Consider the following 23,481-nt stretch of genomic DNA (forward strand, 5'->3'; position numbering starts at 1 on the left):
GAAGTTTGAATCAATTCACATTAAAATGAGAAAAATAAGGGTGACGGTGAGTTTTTCATATGATTAAATGTATACATTTTTAAGATCTTTTGCCTGAAGCTATCCTTTCCATTAATTTGTTATTTAATGAGTATTTATTGTATAAACATATGAATAATAAATAGGAGTATCCCTTGAATTTTTTGAATAAATTTATTTTCTAAGATAAAAGGTAGGTAATTATGATGGGCCCCTTTTTAATTTCAACTGACTCTCAAAATCTACAAACCACTGCTTCATGTGACTCAGCAAGCTGGAATAATCATCTCTAGGGAAGTGCCCTGGTGTTTGGACAAGGCCCCAGCAGGAAAGGACAGTGGAGGGAAGGGAGAGGCTGGTCCTGAAAGGTAAGACCTGGGGATCATCGCTGGGGAATGAGTCACTTACACACTAGTCCAGAGCCAGGAGAACCGGCTCTGCCACTTATTAACCAGGTACCCCTTGTGACCACCCTTCTCTGAGTGTACTGCGGATATTAGAAGAGGTTCCTGCAGGTGCTTGTAGCTTTGTGAACTCATGAGTCTAATGATCCGGGCAGCTCATTCTGTGACTTTGGAAAGTGACCAATGAGAGCACAAGAGCACTGACTGAGATGTCAATATTTGGAGGCCAAGTGACATAATGGCTCCAGTGGCTTCTGGCTTCTTCCCCAGGCATGTGAGGGTGGAGCAAGGGGAAAGGAGACAGGAGGCCTCAGGCAGAGCATTTCAGAACCCATCCTTCACACCTCTCTCATGCTATCTGATCAAGAAACCACACCCCACCCTTCCTTCACCCTCTTCTTCCTTCACACCTGCCTCCACTGTCCCCTTCTTGCTACACGCAAGGAAATGCAGGTGATCCTCTTTCACGGCAGTTGGGACTGACGGCATTGAGCAGGAGGACAAATCTCACAGTCTACCCAAACACTTTGTGGCACAACTCGAAGGGGAGAAACCATAGAAACCTTCACTGATATTTCTTCCCCAAAGTAACTGATTTTAGATAACAGCAAGGCTCAGTAGCTAAACTCTGTGACTCTCAGAAAGAATATAATTTATCTCAATAAGACTAAAATCTAAGCAAACAAAACATGCAAACCAATGAAGGTAGATTTCTAAGAGAGGAAACCGAAGACAGCAGGAACTCACCTAAAAACACTAAGAGTCTATCACAACTTCTCTCAGGCTCAGCTGAGCTCAGTGGTATTCCCTAGCTCATGTGGATATTTCTCTCAGCCTAATGAAACATTTCTTGAGGAATTTTGATTCAATTCATTGGCTGTTTCAGAGTTTTTTCCTCTAGAAAGTGCACTGATGGAAACTATGATTTCTAGTTAGGAGATTTAATTCTTCACCAGCGCTCTGGCTTCACAGTCCCACAAGTATCAATAAAATACTCCCAGGAAGTGTGAAGTGTTAGTCAATCAGTCATGTCCGACTCTTTGTGACCCCATGGAATGTAGCCCACAAGGCTCCTCTGTCCATGGACTTCTCCAGGCAAGAATACTGGGAATAGGTAGCCATGCCATTCTCCAGGGGATCTTCCCAACCTGGTGATCCAACTCGGGTCTCTGGCACTGCAGGCAGATTCTTCGCTGTCTGAGCCAGAGTAGCTGCCTTTGGATTTGACTTCTCGGTCACAGGTGTGTTTGTATGTGTGAGAGAGAGACAGCACGTGTGCACATGCACATATACACGCTATGCCCACGCTATGTGAGAACAGGGCTCTCTGTTTCGGGGGACATGGAATGAGACCCCTCCCGAGGGCAGGGGACATGGTCTGCCCCTTTGACCTTCAACAGCTGCCGACACCGAGAGCCCTGTCCAGGTTTAGGGGAGAAGGGGACGCCCACCTGCACTGGCTCCGGGGGAAGCTGAACCACGTGCTGCATGCGCTCGCTGTGATGGTGCCTTGATTCCTCTTCATAAATCACATCCCTCTCATGCTGGGGAAGGTTCAGGAAACGGCGGATGGTACAGAGGTTCTCCCAGAGAGTGCGGTTTTCTGGGCTGGGGTTCTCCTTCCAGCGGAGCAGTTCACACAGCCAGCCCTAGAAGCAGAGAAGGCCACTGAATGAACCTGTAGAGCACACAGCCGCAGAGGGGGCTTGAGTGCAGTCAAGCACCGTACCGGCTTATCATATTTCTACAACAAAGCCGTTCCCACCAAACTGGGGAGACACTGAAACAGCCTGGAAACTCTGAAAACCAACAAAGGACCACACATATAGTTACACCAATACCTGAGAATCTTCAGTCTTGCTAATTGCCTTATCCCCCTTCCTACTGAATACATTCTCAATTAATTTACAGTCCCTTTGTAAAAGAAACTCAAGGACGCGTGTACCTCTCCAGTTCTCAGCAAAAGTCATTCATGTTAGTCAGCTACAAATTTTAAAATTACCCACCCAGTTGGATACTACTCCATTCCAAGAAAAAAATGAAAATGAACAAATATGTATTACAAAATGGCAAATTCTGAAGAGGAAATACCTAGGTATAAATAGAAATAGAAATATTTCCTCTCTAGGGAGGAAATAGTCTCACAAAGATCAATAACTCCTCTGTAACACTCTTTGCTAGAATGAGAAAAGTGTATATCTGCTCAACCTCTGAATGCCTTGGGCTCCAGGCCCTTGTAACCATCACCTTCCTGCCTCAGCCACACCTGCAGGAAGGTAAGCAGTTGGATGGGTCACACCTGCAAATGTCTGCCTCCCAACTCTGGCATCCGGATGTTCTCTTGCTCGCAACTGCACGAGAAAGAAAATGTAATGCAAATAATGATGGATTATATGAAAATAATACAGAGGATGCTGTCAACATCGCTCACTGACTCATGTCAAAATATTTTACCCAGTAGCTTTCTAACCCATCATTTCCAATCTACGTCGCTCATTTTAAATACAAGGACTGTCCCATATCACGCCTCCTGCAAGAATAAGAATTTTTCTTAAAAGGTGCATAAGCAAACACACATGACTTTGTAAGAAATCTGGAAACCTCCACAAATTCTATCTCATAACTTGTAAACTAATGAAAGTTCCTGACATGCATTATAAAAACCCCTCATAATATCATAAGCTGTTGTTTGTCTAACTCCACTGTGTCTTCTGCCTTTACCCAAAAAAAGGCAAGATTTGATTATCTCCGCTGCATCAGCCAAGACAGCAACACCAGCTGTTCTCATTGTGCAGCCTCTTCCTCGCGGCCTCCATGTTAATAACCTGATCATTCCATTTTCTCCTTCAACTGCCGGCTGCAGCACTGCGAAGAGACAAAAACCCAGACCCATCTGCAGCAGCTGTAGGCACTGAACTGTGAAGCCACTGGGGATTTATAAACTAATCTGTAACACAACACTGCCTTGTTTTTACAAGTGAGAGTCCACATTTGCGCAGACCTGATCTTTTCTTGCAATAAACTGGGAGCTGGGGAGAGTTAGAGGGCTAGGAAGAATGAAAACAAGATATCTAATCATTTGCTTGGAAATGTGCTTCCAAGTATTTTCAAAGATTTTTTTTTTTTTGCCAGTTGAGAGACAGGTAATGGTTGATTTTCAAGGTGTAACATACATGAAAATTGAAGATGATTCAATTTTTTATCCCTATCAAAAAGTCAATTATATTTTTTAAAAACACTCCTAGTCCCAAAGTGTTTCCTTAAGGGTTTCTTTGTACAAAGCAAAAAATTCTTGAAATGGAATATAAACCATCTGTGGGGAAAAAAATAAGCTATTTCTCTGTCTTTTCACAGATCTGAATAAGTCTCCAACTGAACTCTTTCAAATGTTTCAAACAGGTATGTTTAACATCTCCCAGGGGAGGCTACAGCATGGAGACCAATCCTTGAACAGAAAATAAAAACAAAAATCTGCATCTGTTAAAAGATGAAGTTCTGAGATATCCAGACCTTAAGGAGGACAGCACCTGCTGTTCTGCATGAGGAGTGAGCTGCATTGTGGGAAGCCACAGCTTGAAAGGAGACAGGTGACAGCTGAGTGGTATCTCCACTTACATACTTGGAATGTCTCGCACAACATTCATTGCTGCATTTGATTTATATGCGCTGTTATAATCTGCACTCATTACAATCACTTAGAACAAACTACAGGCCTCGTTATGGACTGGGCGCTGTCTGCCATCAGTCTTTAAGAAGTGTAGTGCTCAATTTGCCCACTGACAAGCAAGGTCCTGACCTTGAAGCTATTAGGGAGTGGATTAGACACAAGTGTGATCATGTGTGCAGACATAAGCAAACCAAATTAATTTCTGGCACAGGGAGGTAGCCAGCAAGACCCTGTTCTTAGGGCACCGGAGAACTTCCTCAAATCCCTGATGGAGCTGAGCTAATAGCATGTTTAAGGGAACCCAGTTTTGAAGATGAAGCACATTCATGGTATTTAGAGGGTTATTAATCTAGTTTCCCCACAAAGTGTTTGCTTGGCTGATCAGATTAAGGGATGGAGCCTTCAACAGTGCACCCCCACCACAGCAGGCCCCAAGAAATCTGTGATACTTCACAGCCTTGGACATATTGCACCATGTGTACCCAGCTGCTTCAATAATTAGCTTATGAATGTATCAGCTGGTTCTGTGATTTTTATAAATAATAACTAACCTACAGAGCAGAAACATTGTGAAGAGCCTTACAGTAACACAAAACCACAAGGAGTTCCTAACTTGCTCATCTACTAAATGCCGATATTCCCTACTAGAGGAGCTCCTGCAATGCCATCTATAAATATTTATCCTGTGTCTGAAATGGCAGTGTATTTTTGTCAGTTTTCTTCACGGCAGCCATGATTCGCTTTCCCCTCACTCTGACTCACTTGCTCGCTCCACGGATTTGGGTGCTTATCTTCCGGAAATCTATTCTTCCACCTCACTTCCCATCTCACCCTCCATCTTTGGATTCACATGATCCCTCCACCAGCCCATTTGGGAAGCTTATCTCTGTTTTCTCAAAAGGGTCTGTTATTAGTTTGTTTGGTGGCTAATGAATTTGCCAGAAAGGGCCATGCTGTTGCCTGCACACACACGTATGTATTGTGAGTGAACCCATCACAGAAGAGATAAAGAGTCCCACGTTGGGATTTTTTTCATTTATATAATTTTTGCATGCCATCCAAGAAAGTTTTGCAGTATCAGGCAAAAAAAAAAAAAAAAAAGTGTAAATGTCAAATAAAACAGTGACAGATGACAGTATTCTCTATTGAATAGCACTGTTTCTGTCGTGCATGTTCAATGGGAACTCATGAATTATTAATAAACAAATCTCCTTTTTCTGTTAAAAATCTCAAGTAGGTTTTTTGTTGTTGTTCCCTATGTGTTATGTGGAGCATTCCAGGAGAATTATTTTCATTTTATAGATGCTGATGCAGAAGTTCATCTGATTTCCAGCCTTGGCCAGCCTTGTGAGCAGGCACCAGGAACTGTGGAATATATACCTAGCTGTAATTACTCTTTTAGCCTGGAAATAAGCTTTGATCAAAGGTTGGCTGAATATTCATAAAATCAGTTTAGCTTTTTTAATATGGGAAAACTGAGGCTGAATTATGTGTACCTGAGCATGGCTAGGAAGCATAGAATATTCAGTTTGGGGACTGAACTGCTAGGTTCCTGCTATGACAATAAATTACTGGGTGACCTTTGGATAAGGTCTTAGATCTTCTGGAAGCTTAACTATAAAAGAAGGAGTTTACAAAAGATGATCTCTAAGTTCCCTTCCAGCTCCACAATCTGTGATCTGTTTCCTGGTTATTTGTCAGAAACAACAGATAATGATTAGCCACCAGGTCAAAGTACAAAGAATAAAAACCACCTTGGTTAAGTGATCAAGGTCAACATCACCAGTGAGGACATACTCACACTAAGAACTCTGTGATATGATTCACTGCAAAGGACACAACATAGTATCTGAGGTAGACTTGCCCAAAATGCATAATCTCAGTCAAATCATGGCAAACCCTAACTGAGAGACTTTTTTCAACAAAATAACCCATCAGTACTCTTTAAAAGTGACAAGGTCATTAAAAAAAAAAAAAAGGAAAGAAGAGACTGAGCAATGGTCACAAACTGCAGAAAGCTAAGAATAATAACTAAATGTAATGTGGTTCCTGATTGGGGTCCTGGCACCAAAAAAGGTAATTAGTGGAAATACTATTAATATTTAGCATATTAATTTTAAAATAGTGAAATTAGAATAACGTTTTTAGTTGGTAGTATTAAAACACTGGTAGTTTCCTACTTTTGATAACTGCACTGTGGTAATACAGTGTACATCAGGGGAAGCTAGGTTAGAAATATATGGAAACTGTAACATTTTGCAAAGTCTCTGCAAGTCTAAAATATGTTCAAAACAAGAAGTTTGAAAAAATATAGAGAATACCTGGAACTTACATAGGAAAATGTACATGGAACTTAAGTATAATGATGCCAAGAAATTTACAATTTAAACACTTTTACCTTCAAACTCTGAACCCAAAGCAAGCATATAAGTTCAAAGGCTACATCCTTTTGATCAATGGTTAAAGAGTTCCAAGCATTCAGGCCATAAGCAAATAACACTTATTAACATTTCATTTTAATCATCTCATCGGCCTCTTAAACAAATATATTTCCCTCAGTAGAGAAAACAACTCTGACCACCTTTTCCCAACTATGCAGGTGAGGTGACACTCACACCAGTCAAGAGATAGTTTATTTACAACCCACATGTTCCTAAAAAGTTGTATATCAATCTAAATTTACAAAGTAAATAAAGTTGTAAATGTATCAAGAATCCTTACTACTTGAAGAAATGTATTATTATTCCTTTTTGAAAGATGAATAATGGCCCCACAGTTTATCCTTTAGTAAACTGATAGTTTTACTGAGGATTTACTTAAACGAGACACCTCTAGTTCACAATTTAGGAACATTAGAAGCAGCAGCAATAAGAACCACAATTTGCTCTTATTTTTCCCTCATGGTCTCATCTCCCATCAATTCTCCCATGGACTTTGTGCTTTGGCCACTGTGAATTACTCACAATCCCTGAGTAGGCTTGATACATTTTCATCCTCATGCTTTTGCTCATGTTACTTCCTTTGCTGGGAAACTTGACTCAATTCTCTATCCCCTCTATGAGAAGTTGTAATTCATTTAATTTTCATTGTTACTGTTTACTTAAAAGGTTAGTTGAGATCACCAACAGGAAAGTATATAATTCCGACCATGAAATTCAAGGAAAATGTCACTACAGGTTAAGAGATTCATAATGTGGGTCTCAAAAGATAAAGATGAGTTTCGCCAGGTGGGGAGAGTAAGTGACTGGAATAACATTCTAAGCAGAGAAAGCAGTATCAGCAAATGCAGGGGCTTATAAAAATAACACATTTGGTAATCAGAAGCAACTTTGTGCAGCTAAAGCACAGTCTAGAAATGGAGGTGGGTGGCAGATTAGAAAGAATAACATGCAAAGAAATTTCATCTTAATCATATTGGCCATGGGAGTCACTGAAGGCTTTTTAACTGATATGACAAAGAACTCTTTGATTTCTTCTTTACATTTTTTTTCTTTTTATCTTTTTATTGAAGGATAATTGCTTTACAGAATTTTGTTGTGTTCTGTCAAACCTCAACATGAATCAGCCACAAGTATACATATATCCCCTCCCTTTTGAACCTCCCTCCCATCTCCCTCCCCATCCCACCTCTCTAGGTTGAAACAGAGCCCCTGTTTGAGTTTCCTGAGCCATACAGCAAATTCCCGTTGGCTATCTATTTTACATGTGGTAATGTAAGTTTCCATGTTACTGTCTCCATACATCTCACCCTCTCCTCCCCTCTCCCCATGTCCATAAGTCTATTCTCTATGTCTGTTTCTCCCCTGCTGCCCTGTAAATAAATTCTTCAGTACCATTTTCCTAGAACCTATTATACAGAGTGAAGTGAGTCAGAAAGAGAAATATCGTATTCTAACACACATATATGGAATATTCTTTCCATTTTTAATTTCCTTCCTCCATTCCTCCCTTCCTCTCTTCCTGAAGTCCTTGGAGAAAAAACTATGATAAAGTTAAGAACTCCACTTAGCCTAGATATATTTTCTTTTTCATAGTAAAATCATGTTGCTGGGTATTAATCAGGCCCTACAATGGCCTGCTAGTAGTAAATTATACACAGCATAGGCTTTATCCTCCAGTTTTTGTTCAATAAAAAATGACATGTATCCTAAACACTAAACCATATCATTTAACTCTCATTATTTTAATCACCTGTGTGTATGTACACGCGTGTGTGTGTGTGTGTGCTGCTGTTGCTCAAATGAGAATTTTTAAAGCTCTATCACATTGAAAATGAATGAGGAAGAACAATATCTATTATCTTTATAAAAAAAAAGAAAGGTTTAAAATTTTCAAATATACAATAAATGTGACATACTTTCCACGCTACACACCAAATGCTGAGAATCTTCAAATGACCAGGGAGGTCTTTCAGAAAACAATAATACAGACTAGTGTCTGAATTTGGAGCCCATCAGATATGGGTTTTAATCCTAGCTCCATGCCTTAGGTTTAACTGATGGGGGAGGGGAAGGAGATGGGACGAGTGGGGTTCCTGTCCGTGGTACTGAAATTTCACTGTGTACTAAGTAACTTGTTTTCCTACACCAAGACACAGGTAATCACTCCAACCTCTGCCTGTTTCCACATTTTTTTTCCTTAAAAAAAAAAAAGAAAAGAAAAAAAATCTGTGTAGGTGACACATTTCCTAGTTTTTAAAGCATTTCTGAACAAATACAAACCAGGACTTGCTAAGAAACACATGTAAGTCCACAGACTGATTTGGTCTCCAAAAAGAGATACAATAAATAAATTTGTTCTTCTTAAGTAAGGTTGTACTCACTTTGTAGACCAAGGTCTTATCAGTCAGTACTGTTTGCCCTGAGGAACCTAGCACAGAGCTGATGAGTGAACTCCGTCTACAAATAGTAAGAAGCCCCCACCCTCTTTGCCCATCTAGGAACTCCAATGAATGAATAAGTTGACAAATGAACAGCTCTCTTCAGAATGACTCAAGGCTTCTTGCAACAGACATGTAAAAGGCCATTTACTCACCCACATCTTCAATACAGAAAATGTCAGCATATGTAACCAAAAGGAAACATTTTCCGAGTGTCTCAAAAGAAAATTCGTATTATTAACCACAGACAGTTCGCTTTCTACATGGAAGCACATAAAGTCCCCAAACAAACTTTTGTAACTGTGAAAAAATTTCTCTTCAGCTGGTTGAGACTCTTCTGAAGTGTGAAATGAGCCAGATAATATTCAGCTCTTGTTTCTTAGTCACTGAATTCTCTTTTCATGAATCCAATAAGTGTCTATTAAAATAAATAAACCCCCTAATGATTCAAGATAACCTAATCAAGAAAACTGAAATGGATAAAAGGCTAAACTGCAAGGGAGACTTGTCAAGGGCTTCAGTGAATCCCTGACAAGGAGGTCATCTAAACCTGAAAAAAGATTTGTGCTGCGCATTTGGTTACAGTTCAAGGTTAATTATTGTATACCTTGAATGTAATAAGTAAAAATGATCTGCTGCTTTTTTTATTCCTCAAAATTGTACACTAAGTTCTAAACTGTATTTTCACGGGGACTAATTTTCAGCTGTCTCTGGGCATGTGTCTCACATTTCTATGGATGTGTTTATAAAGATTGAATCTGTAATTGAGAGTAATGAAAATTTTATTTCAGAACAACTCCTTAACCTCTGTTATAAAGGGCTCAAGTTAAGAAGGGATTTCATAAAATCTTGTTGCCTTCCTTATCATGGAAATATGGGATATGCATAGCTATATAATAGTATAGAGATTTGGGATGACTTTATACAAGTATGTACACACATACTTAAACACATACATGGGAACATGCATCTAAGAAAAAAATCTATATCCGTCAAAAAGAAGAATGAATCTGGAGTCTTCTCCACCTAAATATTAAAAACATATTAACATTAGAATGTACTAGACTAAAATATCAGGAAGAAAACAACCAAAATATTTCTAGTCCCACACTTCAGATTCAAATTCCAGGATACCTGTGATATAAGGTATATATATTATAATATATATATACCATAATATACCTATGATACATAACATATATACTTATAATACAAGGTACATATATATATACACACACATATATATATACAAACACACACATATACATGATACAAGGTATATATACACACATATATATATGATACAAAGTATATATATTAATATATATTATTATATACAAGGTACTATATATTAATATTATGAACACTGCCTCAAGAACTCATAAGTGTGTGGGGGGGGTGGAAAATAGACACAGCAGAAAACCAGGAATAAAACTTGTTTGAAAGATTAGGACTGGGACCAAAGTGAGGCATGCAAGCAACTAAGGTGCAAAAATTAAGAAATGTACTCTGAAAGGGCGTGCCTCCTTGGACTGTACCCTAAGACCTAGTGTGTCTAATCCTAGTCTTCGGCCTGTGAAAGCAAGATGACTAAATGGTCCCTATGACAAAATAGTAGGAACTAGTCACAGCACCAACATTCTCCAACTGTAAGAACTATGGTTTAACTCAGTATCATCTCCAGAAGAAGGCTGGGAGAGTTCAGAAAGATGGCTTTTAATATGTTAACCTGATCTGCTTCAAAGTCATATGCAAGTTTCTAAAAGTGTTGTGTCATGAACAGGCAAAAGAATGCAACTCAAAGGTTTCTGCAATAGATCAAGATGTGCTTAGACCCAGCAAAGAAATTTTCACAATGGGTAAAGGTACCTGACACTTAATGAACTGCATATGAACTCTACATATTAACCTTCACTGATATCTAACTAAGGGTTCCCATAAAGGCTAGATTTAGGGTATGAAACATAAACATAATCAACTGTGAAGAGCCCAATTCCTCACTATAGGGGTGATGTAAAAATTGAGATCTTCAGGGAATTTCTGCTGATCATTTCTCAAAAGAATCTAATCCTTTGAATTATGCTGAGAGAAAAAGGAAGAAAGTGAAGGGTTTGACTTGATGCTTAGGCACTTAATTTGGCATTTGAGAATACTGAGAAGCCTAATTTCTTTACTACTTGCTGTAATAATTTTTTTCAAATGGCAATTATAAGGTAAATATGTTAATTTGTTTCATGTAAGCTTCGTGGACAGCACTGACATTGTAGTATACATGCCCCAGTTGACAAGAGTAGAAGCTGCTTTTTGACAGGCTGTCAAAATGTGCTCAAAAAAATCTCCCCATCAGGAAGGGGCAGGCAAGGCCACACACCTCATTTTAGTCTGCCTTATACACTGAAGACAAGATGGCGGAAGCAAAAGCACTCTTCCAAGTGAGACGAGACCACCACCTCATTCTACATGTGGCATCATACGGCCAGTTTTTCCTGTCACTCTTTATCCCAGAGATCAGGGCAGTCAAACATTTACTTCCAATGTGGTGGTTTAGATGCTAAGTCATGTCCGACTCTTGTGACCCCATGGACGGTAGCCCACCAAGTTCCTCTGTCCATGGGATTCTCCAGGTAAGAATGCTGGAGTGGGTTGCCATTTCCTTCTTCAGGGGACCTTTCTGAGCCAGGGATTGAACCCAGGTCTCCTGCATTGTACACAGATTCTTTACCAACTGAACCACCAGGGAAGCCCCAATAGCCTGAGCAGTCCTAGTCCCGATAAAGCCATCTCCATAAGGAAACATAAAAAATAAGGTAACTGTCAAACCACTTTCAGGGCAAAGTGGCAAAATTGATCCTTGTGTAATATTTTCTAAAGGCTAGGAAACTAAATAATGAGACTGAAGATACTTTACAATTCATAAATATACTCTCCCATGAGAAAAGGTGGTTTAAAAATTTACTATTTATAACTGTCTTATTACAGTATAATTCCAACCAGGATATAAACACGCATGTGCAAACAAATACTTACACGTTAGAAGACTAAAAGGTTAACAGCAACTACCTCCGGATTGTGGAATTATGGGTGATTCATATTTTGCCTTTATACTTTTTTCATTTTATTTTTTAAAATGAGGATGGGGCATTGCAGGTGACATTTCAGGGGGTATGCAATCTCTCCTACCACCTGACAACCCATAAGGACACACGGCCCTCATCTTGATGGGCCTTTGTAGCAATCGCAGAACCTGCAGGCCCCAGGCAGGAGGTGGGCCTGCAGGGAGCAGTTAGGCAGCATGCAGCTTTGACCCCAGATGCTGCAGCAGGTACAAGGGCACAGGACCGCTAGCTGGGGATCATATGTGGAGCCATATGCTGAGCCCACCTGGTGGAAGAGGGAGATGTGGAAATTTCCAGTTGTTCAGGGTTTTGTTTTGCTTTCGTTAATTATAAACATTTTATATTGGCCAAAACTGTAGTCAGCTGAATCATTCAAAATGCCTTAGGTGAAGGTATAGAGGCAGCGACCCTCAAGCATCGCTGGCAAGGACATCACTGGAATGTAAATCCTATCATTATTTTCAATATGGTAGGACTAGAAATGATTTACATATCCATGAAGGGAAGAGAGTCAAATTGTGGTGCATCCAATCCATCCAATATGACATAGCAGCTTAAGAGAATAAGAGGACTAAGTGTGCTGATATGGAAAGATCTTTAGGATTTGTAAAGAAAAAATCGTATGTAAAGTATGCTAGTCATTTGTGCATAGGGACAAAGAAAGCCTATAAACTTGTATATCCAAAGATAGAGGAGAAATGTTGGCAGTGGCTGCCTCTAAGGATGGCTGAGGGATGGAGGAAGACTGTTCACTATATACTCTTTTGTCCCTTTTGAAGCTTATATAATGAACATATGCTACCTATTCAAAATAAATAGCATTAAAGAAGAAAAGAAATGCCTTTGAATTAAAGAATAAAAATAAAATGAGGATGTTATTTCTTAAGTAATCATAAAATAGAAGTTATTTCTTTAAAAAGGAAATATGTACAACTAACTTGTGCCTGGGACATTTTTACCAGACATACAAAAGCAAAAATTAATATGGTAACCCATGATTGAATGAAGAAAACACATTAGCACTATACTGAATGTGATATAAACTCCAATAGCAAAGAGTAGTAAAAGGAAGGAAACAAACAGAATGATATACCAGTTATTTTTCGTTATGTACAGTTGTCTGTCTTTACTTTTACCTTTAAAAGGATCTGCTATGGAGTCCTGTGTATTTTAAATCATTTAATTTGTTAGTCAAATTAGATCCTCTATGGAGGAAATTATTTCAGAATTGTATACCGAAGGCCAGAAACTCCTTTTCCCCACTGTGGTGGGGTCACAGTTGTGCCTCCCTCCCTCTTCTGCAGTAGGAATGAGGACTCCTTCATTTCTGATCCTAGCAGTCGCTCCTGCAGCTCGTGGGCCTGGAAGGTATGTGGGGCAGAACTCGAGGACTGGCAGGGGTTTTTAAATCCTGGTGGCGATGATGAGGACATCCTACAATGTCATTCCTTCAGAGGTCCCCCCCACTACCCCTTATTCCCAGGTCACTCCCCCTTTTATACCAGCAGACTCTAGGGTTGGCCCTTTCATTACCACCAACTGAGCTTTACAACCAGGCTGTCTATTTCCCTTTTTTGCAGTGTTTCAGCTTCTCTCTAACTTCCTAATAATAGAAAGCAAGACCCTCCTATCCCGCCAAAAAAAAAAGAGAAGAGAGAGAGAGAAAAAAGGAAAAAAGAAAACAAACCTAGTGCCCTTCTAACATTTTTATTCATTTGCTTTATTTGTGCCACGAAGGCAAAGTAGAACAGGAATAAGTCCATTCCCATTCCTCTACCTACTCTGCTGCTGCGGCTAAGCTGCTTCAGTCGTGTCCGACTCTGTGCGACCCCAGAGACGGCAGCCCATCAGGCTCCCCCACCCCCCGACCCCGTCCCTGGGATTCTCCAGGCAAGAACAATGGAGTGGGTTGCCATTTCCTTCTCCAATGCATGAAAATGAAAAGTGAAAGTGAAGTCGCTCAGTCGTGTCCGACTCTTAGCGACCCCATGGACTTCAGCCTACCAGGCTCCTCCATCCATGGGATTTTCCAGGCAAGAGTACTGGAGTGGGGTGCCATTGCCTTCTCCCCTACCTACTCTATTTCCACCCAAACCTAACAGGAAAAGACATATGTAGAGTTGGCTCTTTGGGTGTAAAATAATAAAGTTTCACTCTCCTTTCAAAATAAAGCCAACCTCAGATCAACCTCAGCATTCCATGAGTTGAATACTGAAAGCAATATAAAAAAGAGAAGCAGGCAGAAGAGAAGAGAAACAGTGAGTTAACATCTGGGGAAAGGGGCAGCTGATGTCAACAGAAAGAAATGTAGCTAAAGATGCTGTCACGAAGTGCATGGCCATCACTGGAGCACTGCAGTGGGGGTGCCACACAGGTCACTGTGTTTGCTCCCTGCTGGATTTCCATTTTCCAGATCACATGTGATAAACTGCACTTGGGGAGGAAGGGACAGTGGGAGAGTAACTCCACAGAATCTGAGGGGCTAGGACACAGAGTTCCTCTAGTCACTTAGACTGCACACTGGGGTGCTTATTCTCTGGGGGCCCTTTGTACATAGGGCCATACTGAACTTGTGAGGGAAATGCCATATGCCTTTACACTATGGTTCCTACTGAGGACCCCCACTCCTAGTTCACAGAGAAAAACCATTGACCATAGTTCATCCCATCCCATGAAGACCAATAATCTGAATATTCTGCAGTAAGAAAAGAGAGTCTTCAGAACCCACATCCACACACACACACACAACACCTAAAATTGATCCTAAATTGAAAATGAAACAAAAGTAAAAGGTGAAATGTATGTAAGCATACTTTCCCCCCTGCTTTTCTTTCTTTGGCTTCTCTCACATGAAGAAAAGGCCAAGGATCAGACAGGAGGCACTCAGTGGAATTGGATGATGGGCTGGCCTGGCCATGACGAAGGAGCCGGACACCGGTTAAATGAACAGGTGGTCTTCGACCCTACAAATGCACCCTGATGTAACCCACACACTAAGGAAACACACACTTTCCAGTAATATCGTTTCCACCAATAGGACCACAGGCATAACTGCAAATGTTTGTCACTCTTAGCTCCTTTTCTGAACCCCTCCTCCAACTATGCCTGTTTTCTAAACTCTTACAGCCCTCGAGGAACCTCTTGCCCCTCCACTCCAATCTCTAAAAATGTCCTCTCCTTTCCCTACTCTTCATTCAAAGCTTGCCTAACACACAGGCAGTGTCAGGTTACTATTTTTATCATGATGACAGCAATTCCTAGCAAGGAATGAATGATATTTAATGGAGGGTTCCTTTCTATTTTAAGACATGTAAAACGGAAGAGGAGGGGTTAGTATGTGTGTTTGAACAGGGCCTTCCAGGCTCAAACCCACTCCAGTTCACAAGAGTTCCTATTCAAGGTTCTCCTAATTTTACCTCCAAGAGAATGGAGTACCCTTACCTCCTCAGTCACTCCATACACACACACACACATACACACACACACACACACACACACACACACACACACACAAAACCCTTATGGACATGTACCAAATACAAGTGCAAGGTACAACATCATGCTATTGATTTAATTAAGGATGCTTTTTGTCAAGCAAATGCTGGTAGTACTTACAAAGCAGAGTGAATATCTTACGTTAAATTGCCTTTGAAACTATCAGCTAAGTTTATTTTGTTTGACAGTGCCATTTTTAAGACACTTAACACCTGATTTGCACATCTCTGTCAGCTGTTTACAAATAAAGTTCCTTATTCATAAATGTGAATGAAATCACCACCCTAATGAAAAACAAACAGGAAACAAAGCATCTTATCTCCATTTAGGCTCAATCTCACCTTTTAGCACATCAGGTCCTAGAACTATATTTCACTCCAAGCTCTACAGAAACAGGGCTACTGAGTTCTGCAGGCAATAAAAATTTGGAGAGCTACATTTGTGCCAACTGGCAAACACAGTTTTCAATCAGCCACCTGAACTACTTGGGGAGGCCGGAGTCAACACTATTTTCAGAGGCAATAGTGCCAAGTCAACAGGAAGATGACAAGCATTCTGAATCAAGTTCTTAGACTATAGCCTTGAGGTTTTCTAGAAAGCAGCTATAAAAAGAGGACTGAGTGCAACTTTGATATTTACATCAAGTCACGACTAAGGGGCAGGTTTGCAAAAGCAATTGTGTAGTTTTATACTTACTGCACATTCACCACATATGTCCTTTATTACACAGTGGAAAACCATTAAATGCACAGTAGTTTTGCCAAGTGGCATTATGCATTTAACAGCTTTATTCGTTTAACAGCTCCAACTCTCATTATATTTTGCCATGTGGTACATGGGATTTTATGCATTTAACAGTTTAAGAAGGCTCTATGGTATTTTCTTTTCATGTATTTCATACTATGATTGGACATGATATCTTAGCCAACTACACTGCAGTGATTTCATTGACGAGAGAAAGAATAACCTGGAAAAATCATGACATCAAAATTGAATAGGGGAAACAAATATCTCAACCCTCCTCAAAATTGCTGAATATTCTACTGTTCTCTTTTTATTAACATCTGAAAAGTAATTTAGGTTACTGCAAAACTACACGTAAAAAAAAGTCTATTCCCCAAACTGTATAATTAGTAAACATATAGCATTTAACTATCACTTTAAAAACTTAATTTTCATTAAAAACCATCTTGCTTAAAACATATTCAGTAACTTCCTTTCTCTACAGCACAAAGCAGATCTGTTCAGGAGAGGATGGACCATTTTACCATTTACATATGTAGGGATGAAAGCATTTGTCATGCAAGCCCACAGAGGAAATCAAGCTCTGAATCAAAGGACTCTCAAATTAAGCTTTAACTAACTTTTGTTTCCTTCACCCTGCATCTGAGTAATTGTTCAACCCAGAAATAAATAAGTAGGCACCTCAACATAACCCATTCTAGGATAGGGCAGTAGTTGTCGCTTTAAACAAATTGAAACAGATAGTACAGCCCTTCAACTGTTGCTGCTTTCAGAAATAAAAAACCTAAGCATCTGTCTACTTTCTCCCGGGAGCATTCCATTCCCCACAATCGCAGCACTCTGCAAAATTGTACTGGATAAGCTTCTCTGTTTTTCTGTTAAAGATCTCAGCACTCACTCTGCAGTCCCCAATGTGCGTTTTCTCCTGGAAAAACAACTGTATTCTCTACATAAAAGAAACACCTGACATCGCAAGGTGTCTCTGGGGCAAGGTTGAAAAGCAGTTATTATAACAAAGTCATCCATTCCCCTGGTGGGAATAAGAGAGGTGACGAGACCTGGCTAAAACTTGTTCTCAGGAACATGCTGTTCTGAACACACCGAGTTTTGCTCAAATACCCAAAAGAAAGAAAAAAAGCATACGTAGCAATATTCAGAATTGGGAGAGATATCCCTCAAGGCTGATTCTTTCTGAAAAAATGAAAAAAACTTGAAAAAAATCTGGGTTTTGACTTAGTCTTTATTGTGAACTCTGATGGGAATAAAAGCAAACTGTAGCGCAAAAGGCAAGAACGTGACAGGTTCCCTAGGGATTATTATTGTTATTATTATTATAGGAACAGATGTATTTTTATTGGTGGGAGGAGGAGAACAGTCTAATTCCAGCCTCACTTTTGCTCTTTAAAAATCCACTCACCTGACTTTTATTTGCAGCCACTTTGGCAAACAGGGCTTGAGACACCTTGGCCCTTTTCATCTCTTGTTGGATCTCATCATAAATGGCAGCTGTGATGTTGACGTTGGCGCCGTCCACCTTAATGGGGAGGTCTGTTGTCGGTGTCGAGGTTTTGGCCTACCAAGAGACCATGAAAATAATAATTTAAAAAGTGCTGCATTCAGCCCAGCCATCTGTGCAGAAATTATCAAAGGATTTCAGTCAGCTGATGCCAAACCGCATTAGCTACAGAGGGACACTTCCTGTCCATTATTCTAATCAGGTTAATTGTGATTGGAAATAATTGCAGTGCATTCCTATAGGACATGCAGAGTCCTGTCAACCCTGTTGTTCCCCTCACTGTAGCCGAGACGGTTCACAGGTAGGATGGCTACTCCGGGTACCAAACTCAAGCCATCACCTAACTGCAACACAAACATGCAGAACACACACACGGTTACTTTTTTCCTTCTGAAAACAGAACACCTTAGAGGAAGAGTCAATCTTCCAGGAAAAAAAAAAAAAATGAGTAAATGGGTAGAGGTCTCTAAATAATAAATTATTACTCAATTTAATGCACTCCCCTGAGTCTCTCTCATTCTTTATTAAAGCTCTACGTATGTCATTTGAGTATGTATGGCTTCCCCCCATTATCATCATTATGCTACCCAGACAGTCACCTAATTTCACCTAGGAAATCAGTGGAAATGAAACAAAATTTCATTTCATAAAAATAGGCTTCAGAATGCCTTTGAAGTGCTGTTTTCATTTTCTTAAACTCATATTGTGGTTTTATGTATTCTGCCATGCTCGTTTTAATTGAATGATTTCCCATCAGCTTCAGAGACAAATGAAGGACAATATAAAAGGTGTCTGTACTTCTTGGAGTTAGGATAACCCTAAAATGTTTGAACCTACTTGATCCAGAAAACTATGGTGTGTAAGGCGCGGGGGCTGGGCAGCCTTCTCAGAACCCAGGGCCACCAGACAAGGAAACAGTCTGCCCCCACCCTCAGATTCCTGAGCACTGCCAGCTGATTTGGTCTAAAGTGAGCTTTTTTCTTTTTGTTCCCACCCACCCTAGAACTCTAAACCGCTAATTTCCCTCTGTGGATGTCCTGAGCTGTTTCCGCACTGGATTGATAGTATGCAGGGTTGAGAGACATGGCATACAGTGTGGACACCATGGGATCATTCTCAAGGATGTCCTGAAGCCAGAGTCACATCCTAACTTTAACAGAAAGCTTGGGTTCCTACAAGCACTCAGTGACTTCTGCCATTCTCCTGGGACCTTCCTGTCGCATATTGTTTTCTAATTACTGAAAAGTAATAATAAGAATAACTGATACACATGCTTTTTATGTGCCAGGCTTTCTAGAAAGTGTTTTACTTTGTCATCACATTTTATTCTTTTTAAGAACACAATGAGTTAAACATTATTATTTTCACTTTAGAGATGAAGACAACTGAAAATAGAAGAAGATAATTTGCTGGAAGGATAGGCAGCAGCAAGTGAAATAACCATGATCTGAACTCAAGTCTCTCAGGCTCCAAAGCACAAGTTCATAGACCACTGTGCTACTCTGCCTCCAAAACCTCCAGTTTACACTGGTGCTGTTTTTATACTTTTCTTCTTGCCCTGGAGTTTGAGGTCTTCCCATAACACTCTAATCCTCTCCCATCTTTTTCAAGAAGACTCCTTTTTCTTCTTAAAACTTCTAGTTAATCCAGAGTGTTTTCCCTACTGAGTGCATGTTTTAGCATACCATTTCTGCCTTTCTCAATGCAGGTTTTTTTTATTAGCCTCACTGACTTAACATCATGTTAACTAACTGATCAAATCTTTTCTGGAACACTGACAGCTAAAGTCAAAGCACAGAAATATATGCTTAGGGCCCCAGACCTTGGAATCAGAATAATCAGAACTAAAATCCTAACTCTACCAATCACTTATATTACCTTATATGAGATATTTAACCTACCTAAACCTCAGTTTCCTTATCTGTAAAATGGGAACAACAATGCAAAATGGTGAGGATCCAAATCCATGCAAAATGTTCACAACACATGATACAATAAGTGCTCAATAAATGACCATTCTTATCCTTTTCTGTTGCTTTGTTATCAATAAATGCACTGAAGAATACTGGCCAGTTGAAGGATTATTAGAAGAGACTGCAGGGGTTGAATGTGAAATTTCTTCAATTTGTTTTAAACCAGTAATAAAGTGCTATTGGGTCTGGAAAATAATCTCCATGGACCTATGCAAGACCCTGTGTGTGTGTGCCCTGGAATGCTGGCTCCAACTCAAAGACTGAACCAGTGGTACCTCTCTGACATTTGTTTGCACAATGAAAGCCTTACAGTAATCTGTATCTACACCACTGAGATGGTTCTGTAAAGAATTTTAAGTAGATAATCATGAAATGTTTTAAACATCTTTAATAATTCTCTCAGTGCTTAACCAGCAGAAAAAGAAGGATGTTCCAGACAATGTAAAAATGTCAGTGCCATGACCATGTTCTCAAATATATTTTGAGAAAAATACTCAACATTTATTTTCAAAAATCTCCAAACTGTGAAATTAAATGATCAATTTCCCTGTTAAACTTGTCTCTAAAAGGACACCTTTATCTAGGAATTTTCTAGATGGGATTTTCTTCTGCTCAAAAAAAAACCAAAATATTGGCCTTAACTGTGTAGCCTTGTAAGTTGGTCTGGCTCTGAAAGCTACCAGGTCTTTGAAAAGATGCCTAAGATATAATCTTGTTAGAAAAATATTATGAAGGAGTGGAAAACAAAACACACAGACATGTGTGATTTTCTAACAAGAAGGAGTGACTTTCTGAGAAAAGTTGCCCAGTTAAACGGCCATGAAGCATGGCTGGATTCTTCTGTAATAGCTTAATGGGCTTCAAAAGTGGCAAAAATGTTGGTGAATTTAATAGAAGTAAATATTAGTGCAAATTAACAACTCGCCCAACTCAATAGCTCAACATGCATGCCCCAAAATTTAAAAAAATAAAAGTAAAAAAACTTGGCTTCACTGGTCCAAAGTAAGCAGTCAAGCGTCTTAGTTTTGGTTTAACAGTAACTAAAATTCATAATTCACTAAGGTCTAAGTATCACAATTTGGCAGTTCATGATAGAAAATGATCTTCAATTAAAAATCTATTGCAGAGATTGTAAAAATGTAAAGAGAGTTAAGATGTGTGAAAAAAAAAATGAATGTACTTGAAAAAGCTCAAATATTTCTATTAGAATAAAATTCTGCTTAATCAGTTCCTTAGACCTTGCCAGAAAACAAACTCCTAAACCCAAAACTATATGTATCTAAGCCAAAGAAAAAATCACATTTCAGCATACCCAATTTTCTGATTTGTACAAATGTACAACTGTTAAATATTTGGTTTGAAAACTATAACTCAAGAAGGAACTTGAAACCATGCCAGCAGCAGTAAATGAGATGACTTTACTATAAATCCGCTGATTAGTAAAAGTTTACAGGAAGCACTGTGTGTGTACGTGCTTAGTCGCTAAGTCGTGTCTTACTGTGACCCCAGGACTGTAGCCCGCCAGGGTTCTCTGTCCATGGGCTTTCCCAGGTAAGAATACTGGAGTTGCCATCCTTTTCAAGGAGATCTATCCGACCCAGGGACTGAACACGAGTCTCTTGTGTCTCCTGCACTGGCAGGCAGATTCTTTACTACTTATCCACCTGAGAAGCCTAAGGGAAGTAGCTGTGCTGTGCTTAGTCTCTCAGTCGTGTCCTAGTCTTTGCAACCCCGTGGACTGTAGCCCATCAGGCTCCTCTGTCCATGGGGATTCTCCAGGCAAGAATACTGGAGTGGGTTGCCATGCCCTCCTCCAGGGGGATCTCCTCAACCCAGGGATCAAACACAGGACTCCTGCATTGCAGGTGGATTCTTTACTATCTGAGCCGCCACGGAAGCCCTAGAAGGGAAGCAGGGAGTGGGCTAAGAAGGAGTGAGCTCAGATCTGAGTTGGAGATGACTCTTGGCTACTTGAGAACTTGACCCTTCAGTTAACATCTTTAAAGCACACACTACTATTAACAGATGCATGCATTTGCAGAAGGACCTGAGGACAGAGTGCTGTTAAAGTGCGGATGAAAGAAGGATGGAAAGCTGAGCCAGGATCCTGTGGGAATCACTGCAGGAAAGAGAACATGGTCTACCTTCCCACCCTTTTCTACAGAGTCACTGAATGAGCTCCCAGTCATTGTGATCTAGCCACAGCATATGCCTGCTTCCGTCACACAGGTTCCTCACGGATTTCGTTTCTTTCAGGTTCCATCAAGCAGAACTCGGACTACTCTAGCTGTCCCCAGCCCCCAACTACTCTATCTCCATCCAAATAAATACATAATTGGAGGAAGAGCAGTGTGCTGCCTATGCAAACTTAGCCTCAACACTAATCCCCTAGTTCCTTCTTTGATAACCAACCAACTGTATGCAGACATCTAGCGGTTATCCTTCCACCCACCCCCGCCACATATGGAAGAATGGGACTTTTTTAAAGGGAGAGAAATGGCATGGATGATACAGTAAAGGATAACCACCAGTATAGGGTCAGAGGTTCACATTCTCTAACCCACATGTTTAGCAGATTAAGAAGTCCTATAATTATATCTCTTAGGTTTTGAGGGAAAACAAAGTATCAGTGAAGGCAAGATGTTTCTAAGGCAAAGAGTGAAAAGTCAGTGGAGGGAATATCTCACCTGAGGGGTTCGGGAGGAGCTGGGACTGCTGGAGGCTGACGAGACCATGCTCACATTGGGGTTCATGCTCCGCTCTCTCTCATCCTGGTATATGCGGTCCCGCTCCACTTCAGGCAGATTGAGGAAATTCTGCATGGCTCTCAGGTTTACTAAAAGAGACTGAGATGCTGTCCGAGGGTCTTCTTCCTTCCGCAGAATCTCAGACAACAACCCCTGATTAAAAGGAAAAAAAAAAAAGTAGGCCACGTTACATATGCAGGTATGTGGTGCGGCTTCTGTCTGGCGCACCCCACCCCTGCACCCTTCCCCTTTGTTTGGTATAACCAGCTGGCTGTGATGTCAAGAACCTCGGTCTAATTCCTGACAGTTCTCAAGCAAGAAGATTTGGAGGGATTGTGCTTGGCTCCTGGGGGCTCTGCGTTATTTTGGACCATTCTATTCTGACACTTTATCATCACTGTAATAATCAGCAGTGTACAGAGATGCCAGCTAGCAAGGTAGGCGCTTGGGAAGAATTGTGAAACTGCAATTACCACCAGGTGCCTCCTACAAGTATTTCAGGAACTGTTAGAACTCTCTCTGCTTGAAACTGGGAACACTTGGCAGTCCTGCTCAGCTTTACAAATCTGCCAAGTTTGGTAAATTTAGTTCCGACATTTAAACAGCATGGGAGATTTACATCGACTTAAAAAAAAAAAAGTTTGGCTGAATTTCTGTGTGACCGGCCACTGTTTTCAATATAGATGTTACTTGTGGGGGAAAAAAAAAAAAGACACAAAGCAAGTGGCTCTAACTTGTGTTAACCCTCTATCAGCTTCCCAGTCCACATACTTAATAGCTTTCCTTGCATGTGTACCAGAGGGCACCCAAACCTTTTTATGAGATGCCCTCATGGGGACACTCCAATTCCACCACTGAAGTGACAGAAAGTGTGGCTGCAATCGGGTGAAAGGCCACAGCACACCTCAGAGAACACCATGAT

At 40.3% G+C, this 23,481-nt stretch overlaps 1 protein-coding gene across 3 annotated transcripts in view; it reads right to left on the minus strand.

Annotated features, from left to right (window-relative positions):
- The window catches only part of SATB2 (SATB homeobox 2), a 201,694-nt gene that overhangs the window by 32,431 nt on the left and 145,782 nt on the right, over nt 1–23,481 (minus strand). For all 3 annotated transcript variants that reach the window (XM_060410162.1, XM_027965069.3, XM_060410161.1), the window contains 3 exons: nt 22,500–22,712; nt 17,741–17,896; nt 1,874–2,071 (listed from right to left, as the gene is read on the minus strand). In XM_060410162.1, coding sequence (XP_060266145.1) covers nt 1,874–2,071; nt 17,741–17,896; nt 22,500–22,712 — 567 coding nt within the window. The remainder of the gene's footprint in view (nt 1–1,873; nt 2,072–17,740; nt 17,897–22,499; nt 22,713–23,481) is intronic.

The sequence above is a fragment of the Ovis aries genome, chromosome 2 (genome assembly GCF_016772045.2).
Source record: "Ovis aries strain OAR_USU_Benz2616 breed Rambouillet chromosome 2, ARS-UI_Ramb_v3.0, whole genome shotgun sequence".
NCBI lineage: Eukaryota > Metazoa > Chordata > Mammalia > Artiodactyla > Bovidae > Ovis > Ovis aries.